Source organism: Anabrus simplex, chromosome 3, assembly GCF_040414725.1.
Source record: "Anabrus simplex isolate iqAnaSimp1 chromosome 3, ASM4041472v1, whole genome shotgun sequence".
NCBI lineage: Eukaryota > Metazoa > Arthropoda > Insecta > Orthoptera > Tettigoniidae > Anabrus > Anabrus simplex.
Genome location: NC_090267.1, coordinates 6,668,229 through 6,684,722, shown reverse-complemented (window position 1 = coordinate 6,684,722; position 16,494 = coordinate 6,668,229). Strand labels below are relative to the sequence as shown.

Genomic DNA, 16,494 nt, shown 5'->3' with positions numbered 1-16,494 from the left:
CCAAAGGGGCAAACACGAACACTGCGCTAATGCAATTGTTATTCATGAGCACTTAAGAAATGTTCTGTTAAAGGAATACATACATACATCTTCATTATAGACTGTTATTCCTTTCAGTATTCAGTCTGCAAGCCTCTGTGAATTTACTAATCACCAAAACAATCCCCTATTTCTAACTAGTACTATATCTCTTTTTAAATCATTAGAACTGAGTCTAATCATCACCACCTTGGTCTCCCTGTATTCATCTTGCCCTGCATGACGAACTCCATCATTCTCATAGGTAACCTATCATTCTACATCCATCTAACACGAACCCATCATCGATGCAGTTCATGCATACAGCTACGTCTACTGAGTTCAATCATAACTTAGCCTTTACCTTATCATATAGAGTATCCTCCTGCCGTTGTTCTGACCTGCTTTTACTAGCAATCATTCTCCCTACATTCCTGTCTGACTTCTAACTTGTAAATGAGATATCCTGAGTCCACCCAGATTTAACTCCTGTAAAGCAAAGTTGGTCTGAGAAAACACCAATGTAAGGATTGTTTCATCTGGGAGCTGACTTTCTACGTCCAGAATCCTGTTGATTGCAACTGTGAACTCACTTCATTAGCTTGATTCAAATTCACTTACTATATTACCAGCCTGGGAGTACACACATCCTAAATATTTGAAATCATCTATCTGTTCCAAACTCTGTACCACCAATCTGACATTCTATTCTCTTGGATTTCTTATCTATATGAATTTGATCTTAGAAAGGCTAATATTCATACCATACTAATTGCCCCTATTTTGAAGTTCCATGATAGTAGACGGCAGGCTTTTGGCAAAATTTGCCATTAAGATTAATTTGTCAGCATATGCCGCATTGCTTATGAAATTTTCACCTTACTGAATTCCTCCCTACAACTTTATAGCTTATAGCATATGATCCATGTAAACTATGAGCAATAAAGATTTTTCAAAATTCTGGTGCATACTGAAAAATCTGATACTGACAGCGCCTTTGCGGTCATCCAAGTTCCTCTCATCCGCTTATCTCACCCTTCCTTCCAAGATGCCGGTGAACACCTTGACTGGTATACTGATCATTGAGATACCTCGATAACTGTTGCATCCTTCCTCTTTGCTTGCTTGTAGGTAAGTGCAATTCCAGCTTTCAACCAATCTGAAGGTACCTTACTAACACTCCATGATAATCTTATTTTATGAAGCCATTTCAACCCTTCCCTCCCACTATACTTCATCATTTCAAATCTAATTTCATCTATTCTTGCTGCTTTACGACAATGGAGATTATATACCATCTTTTCCACTTCCTTAAGAGTAATTTCAGCAACATCTTGACACAAGAGTTGAGAAACAATAGGGATTACAAGTAATATATGACACAGGGATGTTTCAGAAAAAAGACTGAGAAACAATTTGAAGAATATGATGATGTACTGCAAGAATGGGCTAAGATGGTATTGTTGAAAAAACACATCATGAAGGGGCTAGAGGTTAATGCCACATTCTACCTAATTGGGGAGTATTTAAGGACATTGAAACTATGTGAATTAGACCCATATTTGATGCATCCAGTAAAAGGAAGAGGGAGTTGTCACAGAATGACTGTATGAACAAAGGTCTGAACTTAACCAAACTTATTCCCTCTATTCTGTTTAGTTTTAGAAAGAGGCCGGTGGGTGTGATCTCGGACATAAGATGGGCATCCCTACAAGAGTCAGTAAAGAGGGTTGATTGATTTCTGTGGTGGGAAGATCATACTCATAAGAGCTTCAAGGTCTTTCGTCGTTGCCAAGTGGATGGGAGAGTACCATGCTTTTTCCCAGTACAGAAGACTCAGCCTCTCCAGTACTGAGGCTGCTAGGTCTTGTCATGAAAAACAGGAAAATTCATAACAAACCTGTAACAAGATGAAGTATTCTATCTGTCAAGGCGTCTTTGTCGCCATTGGTTTCTCCTGTCCTGAGACTGAAGGTTCTGTTGCAAGACAGTTGGGAGCAGATAATATGTTGGGACATAGAGGTACTACTAGAGCCTCCATGGCTCAGACGGCAGCGCATCGGCCTCTCACCGCTGGATACCGTGGTTCAAATCCCGGTCACTCCATGTGAGATTTGTGCTGGACAAAGCGGAGGCGGGACAGGTTTTTCTCCGGGCACTCCGGTTTTCCCTATCATCTTTCATTCCAGCAACACTCTCCATTCTCATTTCACAGCATCTATCATTCATTAATAAATCACTTTGGGAGTGGTGACCCCATCGTACTAACAGCCTATATCTGCTTCATTCATTACATCCCGGACCTGGTCAAGGACTGGAAAACAGGTTGTAGGTTTTCATAGAGGTACTACTAGAAACAAAAGACATCTTCATGAAGTGAAATGAACAATTACCTTGATTATTATCTTGTATTGCTATAACGAGACAATTTACTTTGGCTGACTGTAAGGAAGTCTTAATAACTTCCTACATTCTGTGATGCCAGTAAATACGCTTATGCTGCAGTTGTAGCAAGCATCACAATGAAATCAGTCTGCAGCTAATATTCACAAAAAGGAGGGTAGCACCATTTAAGGGAACTAGAAAAGCACAACTAGAATTACTTTCCTGCTGTATTGGAGTTTTAATCTTAACCACTGAAAAAGACAGTCTCAGGCTTGTTGAAGTGCAATGCTATTTTTGGACACTGCATTGATATGGATAAAGAAGGGTGTCTTTGCACGAAAGAGACTGAAGGAAATATTGACTTCTCCAACAGAGCAGAGTGGCAGCATTTACGACGAAGAATTTATCCAGCTAATTTGCCTTCATGAGGTTTGTAACATGGATATGTTTTAGATGAATCCAAGTGGTGGAAAGGTTCTGCCCTGGTGAAGCTGGGAGAAGAAAAGTGGCCTTGTGGTGAAGGTGCCATGCAAGAAGAGGAAGTCGATCATGAAAGAGATAAGGAAACTGGGACTTATGCTGTCCCCTCTGGGGAGCCTCCTTGTAATCTGGAATATTTTTCTTCTATATCAAGACTGCCAGAATTGTTGTCTGGATGTTGCAATTTACTAGTAACATAAGGAACGCGAGAGAAACACTTGTGGGAGGGACACCGATGGATGAAATAAAGGCATCAGAAAGCAAACTCATTTGATTAGTTCAAGATGAAGTTTTTGAGGGAGAAGGGATTTCCAGCTGGAAGTCAGTTTGCACATTCAAAGACTGTGAAGGAAATTTGTGAATAAAAACAAACAATATTTTTTTAAAAATGTTAGTGAGGATCTGAGATGCCCAATGGTCCTACCAAGTAAACATCGTCTGGTACAACTTCTCATTCATGAGGAACATGCCGGAATGTTACACACTGGCACATGCACGACACTATTGCACTTGTGAGAAATATTTTCATTTATACGAGGAGGAAACACAACAGCATTTTGCAACAACACCAAAATTCTCAGAATCCAATCTTACCATTCACTAGCATCTTTCGACATCAAGAATATGTACCCAAACATTCCTTTAGAAGAGACCAATTCCATCATACAAAGTAACTTGCAACAACATAGTAAACTGAGTAAACTTGAAATAGAAAAATTCATTAGTCTGGTTAAATTTACATTTAATAATAATAATTTCATTTTTACCGGAATAATATATTGAAAAAACGGCCTTCCAATGGGAACTCCAGTATCAGGTGTCATGGCAGACATTTACCTAGACCACCTAGAACATACACGCATCAGCAATATAGAACATATTTTTCTCTGGACCAGGTTTGTCAATGACATCTTCACAATTTTAGATGGAAGACACACCAACAGCCTAACCATTCTTGAGGAGATAAACAAAACTGAGTCACCATATACAGTTCAGATTAGAAACAGAATCCATCTGTTCTCTAAATTTTCTGGACTTAACTGTCACAAGAGATCAACACTCCCTCACTTATGACATTTAGAGGAAATCTACACAAACTATCAATGTTATAAAACAACACTGAATCCACCCTAGTTCCCACAAAAAGCAGACTTTTATAGTTTTGTCCACAGAGCTTTAAATATTCCATTATCTAGTCCAACCTAAAAAAAGAACCAGACACCATCAGGACAATAGCTCTTTATAATGGGTACAAGAAAAGGTTCATCGACCAAATTATATCTAAAATCCAAAACAAACCTAAATCTACTCTTATTAAAGAAAAGAAACAAAAGGACAGCTATTCAGTTTTTACCTTCAACAATGATTCTGTTTACCAATTAACAAACCTATTTAAAAAACCAGGGGTAAAATTAGCATTCAAAACGACCAACAACAATCGTTCCCTCTTTCGCACTTCCCCCTCCACACCTCAACCAACCCAAAGAAAGCCACATCCCATCCCCCACCTCTCCCTGCCCCCCTCCTATAGCCAACAATAAGCCACACACACACATATTTCCACAAACAGATTCCACATAACAGGTATTCAGCCATGGGTCTACATATGTACAAATCCAATTATAAATTTTCTGACATAGACAAAGACCTACAATCAATTGAAACCTTGGAAAAGGGACCCCTTCTCAATATCAAAGAAATGTTTTACATATCGTTAGACCAACAAGTTAATTTTAATCATAATCTGAATGAATCCACCCAAAAAACAAACATTCTTTACAAGGCCATTCATCCCCTCATCATAAGACATATCTAGACAGAATGGCTCGACAACGAAGCACTTCCCCTCTTTCACACTTCCCCCTCCACACCTCTACCAACCCAAAGAAATCCATATCCCTTCCCCCCACCTCTCTTGGCCAACAATAAGCACCACACACACACTCTCTCAAGTACAGTTGAACAGATCACAACCCACTCTTCTAACGGCAGGTCAGCCCGAGCAGGAACTCAGTAGGTAAGTAATACAAATATCACTTTACAATTTAACTTGAACACACACAACGTTTCTCATTTCTTTCTTTTATTTTCCTTTTTCCTCAGACACCTTCAATGCATGTTTTCATAAGCCAAGGCCATACCATCACCATTCTACATCAACAACAATAGCTGACGACAGTTACAACTGCATAAGCAAGCGTTCCATAACCAAGGATGTTCCCCCAGCTCTTCAGGCAATTTAAATCTACCAGTAAGTTTATTCTATACTATTCTAAAGCAATGCAAGATTACGTAAACTAAAACAAATAATTTCTACATTTGTTAAATGTTTCATTGTCAAATGCATTTCATTTCAACTATGTCATATATTCAAGTTGATTGAAACAGGACTGACAATTATGTTCCGTGTTCCACAAACACACGGCAATAATTTTAAATCATATTCAAGAACTTTCTTAAAATACCAAGCATTTCAAGTCAATGTACATTTCAACTGAATCATTTATCCAGTTAATGAAACAAATCCAACAAGTCTATTCTGCGTTCTTCAAACACACATGCAATGTTTTAGCCCAGAACCGAGAACTTTTTTAAATTACCAAATGTTTCATGTGATTGTGTGGTATAATTAGTCATTAAGACTTTTTTCAAAAGGTTCACATGTTTTCAGATGATTGTGGCAAGACTGATAAGTCTAAGCCATGTTATAAAAACATACAACAGTATTTTTAACCCAAAATCCAAGACATGAAAGCGCCATGTGTTTAATGTCAATGAATATATTTTTTCAACTAGTGCATTTGTTTCCAATAGATTGAAACAAGATCAACAAGTGTATTCTGTGTTCCACGAACACACAACAGTTTTTAAACCAGAACCAAGAACTTTCAAAGTGCCAAGTATTTTATGTCTTTGTGTGCATTTCATTTCAATGTGTATATATTTCATCTGGTTTAATTAGATAGAAACAGGACGAACAAGTCCAAGAACATTCTTGAAGCGCCAAGTGTTTCATATCATTATACGTGTTTTATGCCGATTTGTATATATTTTCAACCAGTGCATATGTTTCCAGTGTTCCGTGTTCCATGAACACACAACAGTTTAAACCAGAACTAAGAACTTTTCAAGTTCCAAGTATTGCATACCATGTGTACGTTACAATTCAAGGTGTATGTTTCGCAGCCCACTGATGTGGCAATTGCCATTATGTGTATAATTTTTTATTATGATGTCTTATGTCAACCAATCGAGTTGTATGTAGGCAACCCTAATGATGATTGTTATCAGATTCCCCTTGATTTGATATTCAACAGAAACTAATTATGACTCCAAAGGAGTCAAAACCGGTCTTTGCCCATTAAATTTAATATATTTTACAATGTGCTGAATGGTGGAACATCCCTCAAACTGTATTATATTAGTTATACGTCAACACGGAGATGAAAATCGCAACCTACGAGGAGGAAGGCACAGCCAGGCCATGCTGTCAAGATGTGTGAGAAATAAACGGCACAAAGCTAAGAGGGCGGATGATCATCCTGGAACTCTAGTGGAAAACAGAATAAAAGATGCTGTGGTGTTTGAGGTGACAGGTGTAGACATTGCAGGACTCTTGATACAGACAGTACGAAGGAAGGGATGGATTAAGCTCTTTATGTTTGCCATCTATAGGGCAGTGCACTTGGACCTGGTCAGCAGTTTCATAATGAATGGATTTTTACTGAGTTTTTGACGGCTCATCGCTCGATGAGAAAGACCAAAAGTTGTCTACAATGACAATGGAACAAATTTCACTGGTACAGATAATTCATTTTGAACTGTCAACTAAAACCACACAGAAAGAGAGTCCACAATGCAGCGAATACAGTAGAGCATTAACCCTCCCACAGCAGGCTGGTGGGGAGGTTGGTGGCAACATTTGATTCATTGAGATGTGTCCTTGGGAGAGCTTCACTGTGTTACGAAGAGATGACGACCCTACTGCGTGAGTGTGAAGCCGTGGTTAACTTCCATCCTTTTACCTACTTGCCTGAAAACTTTCACGTTCAAGTTTTTTTGCAAGATGATGTCTGCATGAGAATACTAGATTCAAATCAACTGGATTCTGTAAACTTATCCAGGAGACTTTGATTTCCACTACAGTTGTGGCAAAATTTTGAGAAGAGTAAGTTGATCCAGAGGCAGAATAAGATGTCTAGAAACAATGGAGAAGCGGAGTTGATGGGAAGAACTGGATCGATTGGCCATTAGGATGGGTGCCGGAAGTGCATCATGGGAAAGAGTTGGAAGTGTTGTGAGGTTGAAAAGATTATCAGGTGAGGTGACTAGTCCATATCAGTGACTTCCAAAACTGCAAAGGAGGATGCTGACAACTGCCCCACATCCACTGACCTTTACTGAAGAAAAAAAAGATCAGAAATATATATTATTATTATCATAATCATTAGAGTAATAGTTTATTGACCAATGAAGTATGCAGGCAGGCCAGTAGCTCTCCATTATTTTCAATGCCTTTATTGCAGCCACACAACCTCTAGTATTCTATGGAAATAAAATCACGGGACAAGGCTTTTATTTCAAACATTCCACATGCATTTGCTGGGATCTTTCTGAAAACGGACAATTCATTTCTCCTTTAGCAGGTTAGCAATCCCTATTTGTTAATACTGCGGGACAACGTAGTTGGTCTGCCACTGTTAAGCAGAGTCTTGGAGGGGCATGCCAATCCATCTGAAGAGCCCAATTGACATGTCTGAGCAAAAATCTGCAAATGCACACGACCTAACCACCCAAAAGCTAGTTCTATTCCTGAGATTTACAAATAACTCCAACTCTATTGTGACAGGCCTCGTGAAAAGGGGGCTGCCTTTATATTGAAAACTCCCAATCCCTATTGTTAATGGAAAATTCTAAATTCCCAATAGAGTATGTCACAAAAGTGAGTTTGCCATTATGGTATAAACTCCTTAACTCCGTTTTGAATGGTGGTAGGAAATAAAGCCTGCCATTATCATAACTCTGTTTTCAATGGTGGTAGGAAATGTTGCCTGCCAATATCATCAATTCTCCTCAACGCACACTTTACATTGGAAACATTGTATGGGGTCCTCCCCATTTTGTTTCTCGGATAGTGCTAGGGGATATATAATTTAATATAATCTTACCCATAGTGTGTACAATAATTTACATATAAATCCTTATACAAAGTAGAATACTACAGCGAATCATGAGTACAGTAGCTAGGTTGTAATATTTCTTCAAGGAATGTTTGGGATTATGAAAGCACATGTATAATTGTATGCCACTCACAATTTTTTTGGAGCTACTTGTTTCCATTTTGTCATTATTAGTATCATTGTTTCCTTCCTTTATTTTTTGATTTCTTGTTTAATGGGTAACTTGTATTATTTTCAAGGAAATCTTTCATTAACCAGGCACTGGTGGGTGGTAAGGGAATCTGTCAATCCTTGATTTTGTCGCATTAGCAATTATTTTGCACCCTTGTCTCTCCTTCTAAGTATTCCAGTTCATTATCTTCTGCATCAGTCCGCAACAGTTGCATGTTGGTGAAGGTTCGTTACTTTCGTTTGTGTTGCATTGTTGTTATCCTTGCAGTTCAGTGAGATTTTCCCTCACTTTGCATTTTATTACATTAGTATTTCTGGCATTGTTGAATACTGTAAATATAATGACTCTATTTGAAAATACCGAAGCATGGTTGTGAAGAATGCACAGAATCTGTTACAATGGATAGACCAAGTGGAAAATGAGATGAACAGGAATGAAAAAGCAGGTGTAGGTTTAGATTATATAATTGACAGTTGCTATTATAATGTAGGAAAAATTGAACTAAGTTTTCTGGAACTGAAATGGAACCTGTTGTTATAAACTCTGACCAAGTAGTAAAAAACAGACCCTATACACAGGGAAAGATGGAGGAACAATATGGGATGTACACTGCAGAAACACAACACATAATACTACACGTATGAATCTTGTGAGACATCTATCATGTGTCAGAGGAAAAGAACTAAATGAAAATTTGGCAATGGAAGCATGGCATTTATTTTTCCCTGCAGACACTACAAAGCTAACTGCATTATACAAGTCTCAATATGGCAGAGATGTGTGAGTCACCCATGAAAGAAATATTTGTGACACTGATTAAACAATGTAGAATACCCTACATTTATAACTAAAATAGTGCAAAACTAAAATAATAATTCTTACAAAAATAAATACAGAATGCTTTAATTAACCAATTAACTCTAAGACTAGAATATAAAGATTACATTTTTCGTTCATTTCATGCACGAAGAAAGATCCTACCATATGCCTACTTCTGTCCCTAGCAACCTTATCCCCTGGACCAGGATAAGGAATGAAATTATATATTAAGCTAATAAATTCCATGTAAGGCTTTTCAGTCATTCTGAATCTCCAACAACACTATGCTCCTATGATTTTCAAGCACTCAGCCAATGCTTCTCCTTATCATGGCTGCCCATATGTACCTCTATTCCCACTGTTATTATATTCTATCATCTTGAGTTTGTGTGTCTTGTTTGCCTTTTGTTTATTGGAAATGGATTGTTAATTGAGATTGATGTGTCTGTAATGGTGGGCATCAACGTATTTCTTTAATTGTGAGAAATCTTGGAAGTTTTTTCAGGATTTACATTTTGTGACCTTCTCTTGGTATTATTATTCAAATACAAATATTTTTCTTCTAGACAACATTATTTATTTGTGCCTTATTCTTGGTTTCAATGGACTGGGAACTTACTTAGGATTCTCCATTTTAATATACTTCAGATTCTAACCATGAGTTGTGAATTATGTTTAAATTCAACTGTTCTAAACATTATTTCATTACGGGTTCCCTAATCATTACCTTAATTTAAAGGAAATTCAATATTTTTATCCTACTTATCAACTTATCCTGAATCATGTAATGTTTGACCATTTCAAATGTACTATTCAAGTTATTTTAATTTATAAAATCTATTGTTAATGGTAATGGGTGTTCTCACATCTTTCATTCAGGTAAAGGGACAGAACTTATTACAATTCATTTTGTGTTCTTTTTCAAACCCTCCTTATTCTTCTCCAGGGAATTGGCCTGTTTTCAGCATCACTTCAGTTGGGCATTTCTTGAGTTCGGTTGCCTTCAAAAGGCAGGTCTATTATACAATATTCCTCGTACTTTTAATGTTCCTGTTTTTTAAATTTTATTTTTATGTTTATCATGTGGTGATGAATTTCTTGTTTTGACGGGCTTTGTTTTGCTTGTCCTACCTTATACTGCCCTTAAATATGTTGTTCACACACAGAAGAATTAAGGGGTAACATAGTCTATAGTGCTGGGGTGGTGCTAAATAATGCTTCCATTCTGTGGAACTAATAAATGACATCAAAGAAAGGACAATAAGTTCCACCTTTTCAATACTATATATTGTGTGAAAGTTTTACATAACAGTTAAAACATCACAGCTTTTGTACATTCGGTACCGGTTTCGACAGATTCCCTGTCATCATCAGCCAAGAATAATTAAACAAATACAAGTATAGATCATGACTCTTATGGTGTGATTACAATGGTGGATTAAAAATATACATTATATGATTAAAATAGTATATACATACACAAATTGAAGGTCAGTAAAATGGGAATAGTCATATTTCTATAAGGTGTACACCTTAATATTTCTAATTAAAAGGTTAGCTTGTTGAAATAAATTTTGTTCTTGGAATAGGTAGTAAAATTTGATTGTAGGCTTAAATCTGTAATATTTTAACTTTTTGACTAGTCGATTCGTTGAAGTCATGTAGCCATGTTTGACACACTAAGAAGGTAAACAAACATTTAGTCAAATGGTGTTCCACATAAAATATGTATAATAAAATTTGATTGGAGCTTCAATTTGGACTTAAGAAAGGAAGAATTATATTAAAATGTTCATTGCAAGCAGAAATAGATGAGTTAATTTTTCACTACGTATTGATGTTGATAGCATGTCCATTGAACAGTTCAATATGTCGACTTATATTCTGGAATGTTGGTTTGCATTATTTTGAGGAAATAGTAATTGAGGTTCTTGCTAAGGTGGTACTTAACGTTAAACTAATAAATCAAGAAAGAACATGATAAATCGATTATAATTTCTTACTGTGAAATAGAAAAATGTAACTATGCCTGTTTTCTTCCTTCACTAAAAAGAAAATGTTTTGCTCTTAGATGGTTGCCAGAGATAGATATCTTGAGAAAACTGGTCAATGCATCAAAATAAAATATGAAAAGATTCTACAGACACGAGGCTGACACCTTCAAATACCACTGGACTGAGCCAGAATCAAACTTAGTCACTCAGCCCGGCATGAACAACAGATCACAAGAAAAGTGAAGCTGAACTTGAGCTACAGAAGTGGAAATAGTTTCACAAAACATAAGGTAGAGACACCAGATGGTACTGATGACAAAATAATGAAATAAACACACAACTTCTGGATGACCCTGTTCAACAAGTGCTTACTCCTCGAATGCTTCTCTGTATTCCTCATTTTTAACCAACTATATTTTATCTTGATCTTATGTTTCTTCCCTTTTCTTGTATTTATCTGCCTTTCTTCTTTTCCTACACTTCGCACATCAAGAGTGAAGAACTGTCAAGGTGGTCCGTCGATGAGTGCTGATGCCCGCCCTCCTGAGGGAGCCGAGAAGCACAAACCAGCTTGTCAGAGGCTGAAGAGAGAGGGATGCAGAATTGGGATTGGTGAGGGGAAAGCCTGTAGCAGTATATGAAGATGTGCAGATTGTCATCTATCATTTGTGTTTTCGTGTTCGTCCTCATCTCCTCTTTCTTCCCACACTGAACTGTGATTATGTTCTCCTATTATGTGTTAATTTTCTTATGACAATTGTTCTTTCCTCCAAAATAATTATTGCACCTTTTGTGTTTGTCCTGTTTTTCTAAACATTTTACTTCCTGTATTTAATCTTCATCCTATATGTCTCCCCTATTTATCTTCCTTCCTGCTTTAAGACTTAAGATCTGTCAATATGGCCCCGGAATAAGTGTTCATGCCCACCTTCATGACGAAGTTAGGATGCAAGCTCACAGCTGTGCGCCCCTAACTGCACAGCCAACTCATCCAGTGAACAGTTTATATATTGCTTTGAAGGGGATATTCACAACATGAATAAGTGGACTCTGCATCAGATGTAGTGATTTATTGTTTTAATTTAGGTGAAGTTAATGCCCCATGTTCCTCATAATTTATGTGCACTCAGCACTGACACCTACACCAGACTGGTTGCCGTGAGGGAGCATGTCATAATTGTCAATAATATTAACCTAATGGTACTGAATTCGTGGCTCTCCCTCTACTCTTTGATAGTGATCAACTATCAATATGAACCATAAAGATATTTATAACTTATAAGTTGTTATCATTATTGATTCTATGTCATGCAAACCAGCTTTATGGATTTAAAAACACTCAGATGACGGATAAAGTTCCCGCAAGAAGCTGATATATTTGAGCACCTTTAATACCATCAGGGTGATAAAGGATTAAATATGCCTACTTGAGAAATTAAGCCCTCTACAACCTGACAAGAGCTACAAAGCAAAGAGAGATGAAGAGAAACCCACTTCTTCTCCAAAACCAAGTGAATAAATTCAGCTTTCAGACATGCTGTGCAAAATAAAAGATGCTTACTTGTAAATTCTGCATTTGTGTAATCGTAAAAAGAATATTTGGTTAATTTGAAATTAGTATAAAAATACGCATCTTAAAAATAGACCTCAAGACACTCATATATTAGCTGAACAACAGATAAAAATAGAGTTATGTAACCAGACAAATTCAGATGACTGCTATGGGTTTAATATTAATCACCATAAAGTTGTATGCAATGACACTTACGCATGAAGTATTTGATGTTTCCTCACAGCAGACTGGTTCCTCTTTGATCTTTACTTTAAAGTCCATTTTTAAATAGCAGGTGAAGGTATAGACGGTTTGGGGATGTTGATTACTTCCACTGAAACATGAGCAACAAACACTCTTATTGCTATTTTGTAGTCAAGTCCATAGTTTTAGGTGACTCTTAATATTGTGCTCATAGCCACAGGACCTCCACTTTCACCTCGAAACTGAACCTCAAGAATAAACGTTTTCACTGAAAAAACGTCCCATACCCACAGATTGGGATAAATTTGCACACCCCTTGTGAATAGCCTGTGAATATGCAACTTATACATCACCCACTACACTGGGAGTCTAGTGACTGGTTTGATGTAACTCCCCATATAACCATCTCCTGAGCTACGCTGTAGATGTACTCTAATCTGTTCATTATACTTTGTCCTCTATACCCCAACTGACGTTTTTTTCCAACAATTCATTTTTCATTGCACTGACACAGATGGGTCTTATGGTGTTATAACTATGAGCAAGAAGGAAGGTTCTTTATTTTGCTAGTTGCTTTATGTAGCACCAACACAGATAGATCTTATGACAACAATGGGACAGGAAAGGCCTAGGAGTTGGGAGGAAGTGGCCATGGCCTTAATTAAGGTACAGCCCCAGCATTTTCCTTATGTGAAAATGGGAAACCGTGGAAAACCATCTTCAAGGCTGTTGACAGTGGAATTCAAACCCACTATCTCCTGGATGCATGCTCATAGCTGCGTGCCCCTGACCGCATGGCCAACTTGCCCGGTCAAGAAGGAAGTGATAGGTGCCTTGAATAAGGTACGGTGATGTGAAAAAGGAAAAGCACAGAAAACTGTCCTTAGGGCTGCTACGGCCACTTCTTTATCACTCCTAGTCCCTTCCTATCCCATCGTTACCATAAGTCCTATCTACGTTGGTGCGACATAAAGCCAATAGTAAAAATAGAATTCCAGAAGCAAACTTTCAAAACTATTCATTTCTTGCCCAACTTGCAGGGCAAATAATCTGACACTGAAGACATAACCACAATCAAATCAATCAATACTGATCTGCATTCAGGGCAGTCGCCCAGGTGGCAGATTTCCTATCTCTTGTTTTCCTAGCCTTTTCCTAAATGATTTCAAAGAAATTGGAAATTTATTGAACATCTCCCTTGGTAAGTTATTCCAATCCCTAACTCCCCTTCCTATAAATGAATATTTGCCCAAGTTTGTCCTCTTGAATTCCAACTTTATCTTCATATTGTGATCTTTTTTACTTTTATAAACGCCACTCAAACTTATGCGTTTACTAATGTCATTCCACAGCATCTCTCTGCTGATAGCTCGGAACCACTTAGCTGAGCAGCTCTCCTTCTATCTCTCAATTCTCCCCAGCCCAAACTTTGCAACATTTTTGTAACGCTACTCTTTTGTCGGAAATCACCCAGAACAAATCGAGCTGCTTTTCTTTGGATTTTTTCCAGTTCTTGAATCAGGTAATCCTGGTGAGGGTCCCATACACTGGAACCATACTCTAGTTGGGGTCATACCAGAGACTTGTATGCCCTCTCCTTTACATCCTTACTACAACCCCTAAACACCCTCATAACCATGTGCAGAGATCTGTACCCATTATTTACAATACCATTTATGTGATTACCCCAATGAACATCTTTCCTTATATTAACACCCAGATACTTACAATGATCCCCATAAGGAACTTTCACCCCATCACCGCAGTAATTAAAACTGAGAGGACTTTCCCTATTTGTGAAACTGACAACCTGACTTTGTTTATCAACATACCATAGCCTGCTGTCCATCTCACAATATTTTTGAGGTCACGTTGCAGTTGCTCACAATCTAGTAACTTATTTATTACTCTATAGAGAATAACATCATCCGCAAAAAGCCTTACCTCCGATTCCACTCCTTTACTCATATCATTTATATATATAATAAAACATAAAGATCTGATAATATTGCCTTGAGGAATTCCCCTCTTAATTTTTACAGGGTCGGATAAAGCTTCACCTACTCTAATTCTCTGAGACTTATTTTCTAGAAATATAGCAACCCATTCAATCACTCTTTTGTCTAGTCCAATTGCACTCATTTTTGCCAGTAGTCTCCCATGATCCACCCTATCAAATGCTTTAGACAGGTCAATCACGATACAGTCCATTTGACCTGCTGAATCCAAGATATCTGCTATATCCCCACCCTGTTACTATGCTAGCTCTATTGACTATGAACATGCTGTACTGTCTTTACACTAGTGTCCAACAATAATTTAGTTACAATACAAATTTGAAAGTAACTCTTAGGAATGTTCTGATATAGTTCATTCAGTTTTGCTTTCAATCCACAAGCATTCAGATAGTAAATGGAGAGCCCAGCCTTTTTCATTACAGTATGCTACCAAATGATGTACATCATCTTGGATGATAATGGCAATTGTGTGTAAGCCCTGTGCCTTACATATTTTAATAAGCTAGTTTCGTACACAGATATAGGCATACTTCTCTCAATGCACAGGCCTCACATGGGCCAGCAGCCCATTTAAGAGCTACCACACAATATGACGTATTCAGTAGCAGTTTAACCAGATTCCTTACTGATCAAACAAATTATTTGATAGAGGATAGCCAGGTACTAACTGGCAACTTTACGCAAACAATTAAAATTACTGATTATGTTATAATATATACTCCAACAAACAGTTCCGAACTGGCTATGAACTACTTCAAAATTATCATAATGAGCATATGTGATTCAGAATGCTTTCAGAATTGATTGTTAATAATGTTTTGTTGGAATTAGCAAATGGCAACTATTAACTGTATCAAAGCCATCTACGAATTGTTACAAAACTTTTAACGATGGATAATGGCAGACCTCGCTCTTCCAATGAGAAGTACTCTTCGCAGTCGGACACTTACAGGTCGAATTAAATGTGCATGTATAGAACACATAGTCCCTGATATTGAATGAGAATGGCTCCAAAATGGTTCTGAATGTAGTTAGAACAGCATGAATTCAGAACTCACAGTTCAGAACCAGTTCTAAATCTCTGCTGCAACAGCATGTATACTGTTGAGCATGAGCAGGCTATTCAGAATCAATTTTGTACCGTACCATGTTGGAACAATTTTGCATATCGGAACGGTAGCTGGGTAATATTCAATGTAGACAGCCTACAGTCGGCTGTGCCGCTGTTCTTTTGTGTTTAAATACGACCTGAACAATAAAGCTTACCTGATTTCCTATCACATACCGTACGGTATTAGTTTCCTTATTGAGATGTACAAGAATGAGACTCCAAAGCTTTGGACACAGTTTAAAACGTGAGAAACTGCAATTATCTGATGAAGAAAATCTTACGAGAAACAGCACAATCCATAGAACAAACCTGCACAAGCTGCCGCAATATGTCCGAGATGCACAGTACAAAACAAATTAACAGGAACATTAAATAACTACAAGCCAACCACTTTGAAAGTAAGCCGGAAACAGAGAATAGGGCATCTCACAACTGTACAACCAGTGCGTCGTTCTTCTTGCCTTGTCTTGTCTTGTCTAGGTTATTTAATGGGCTTCGCTTGGGAGCGGTATACTCAGCCACGTATCTTAAAAACAAGCCAAAAGATAGAGGATGCGGAAA

The 16,494-nt window shown here is 37.6% G+C and overlaps 1 protein-coding gene across 1 annotated transcript in view; it reads right to left on the bottom strand.

Annotated features, from left to right (window-relative positions):
• The window catches only part of LOC136866917 (gastrula zinc finger protein XlCGF57.1), a 72,358-nt gene extending 56,078 nt beyond the window's left edge, over positions 1-16,280 (bottom strand). The window contains exons 1-2 of the mRNA XM_067144013.2: positions 16,243-16,280; positions 12,817-12,934 (exon numbers count right to left, since the gene is read on the bottom strand). Of these exons, the coding sequence (XP_067000114.2) occupies positions 12,817-12,882 (66 nt within the window). The 5' untranslated portion in view covers positions 12,883-12,934; positions 16,243-16,280. The remainder of the gene's footprint in view (positions 1-12,816; positions 12,935-16,242) is intronic.
• Positions 16,281-16,494: the final 214 nt, after the last annotated feature.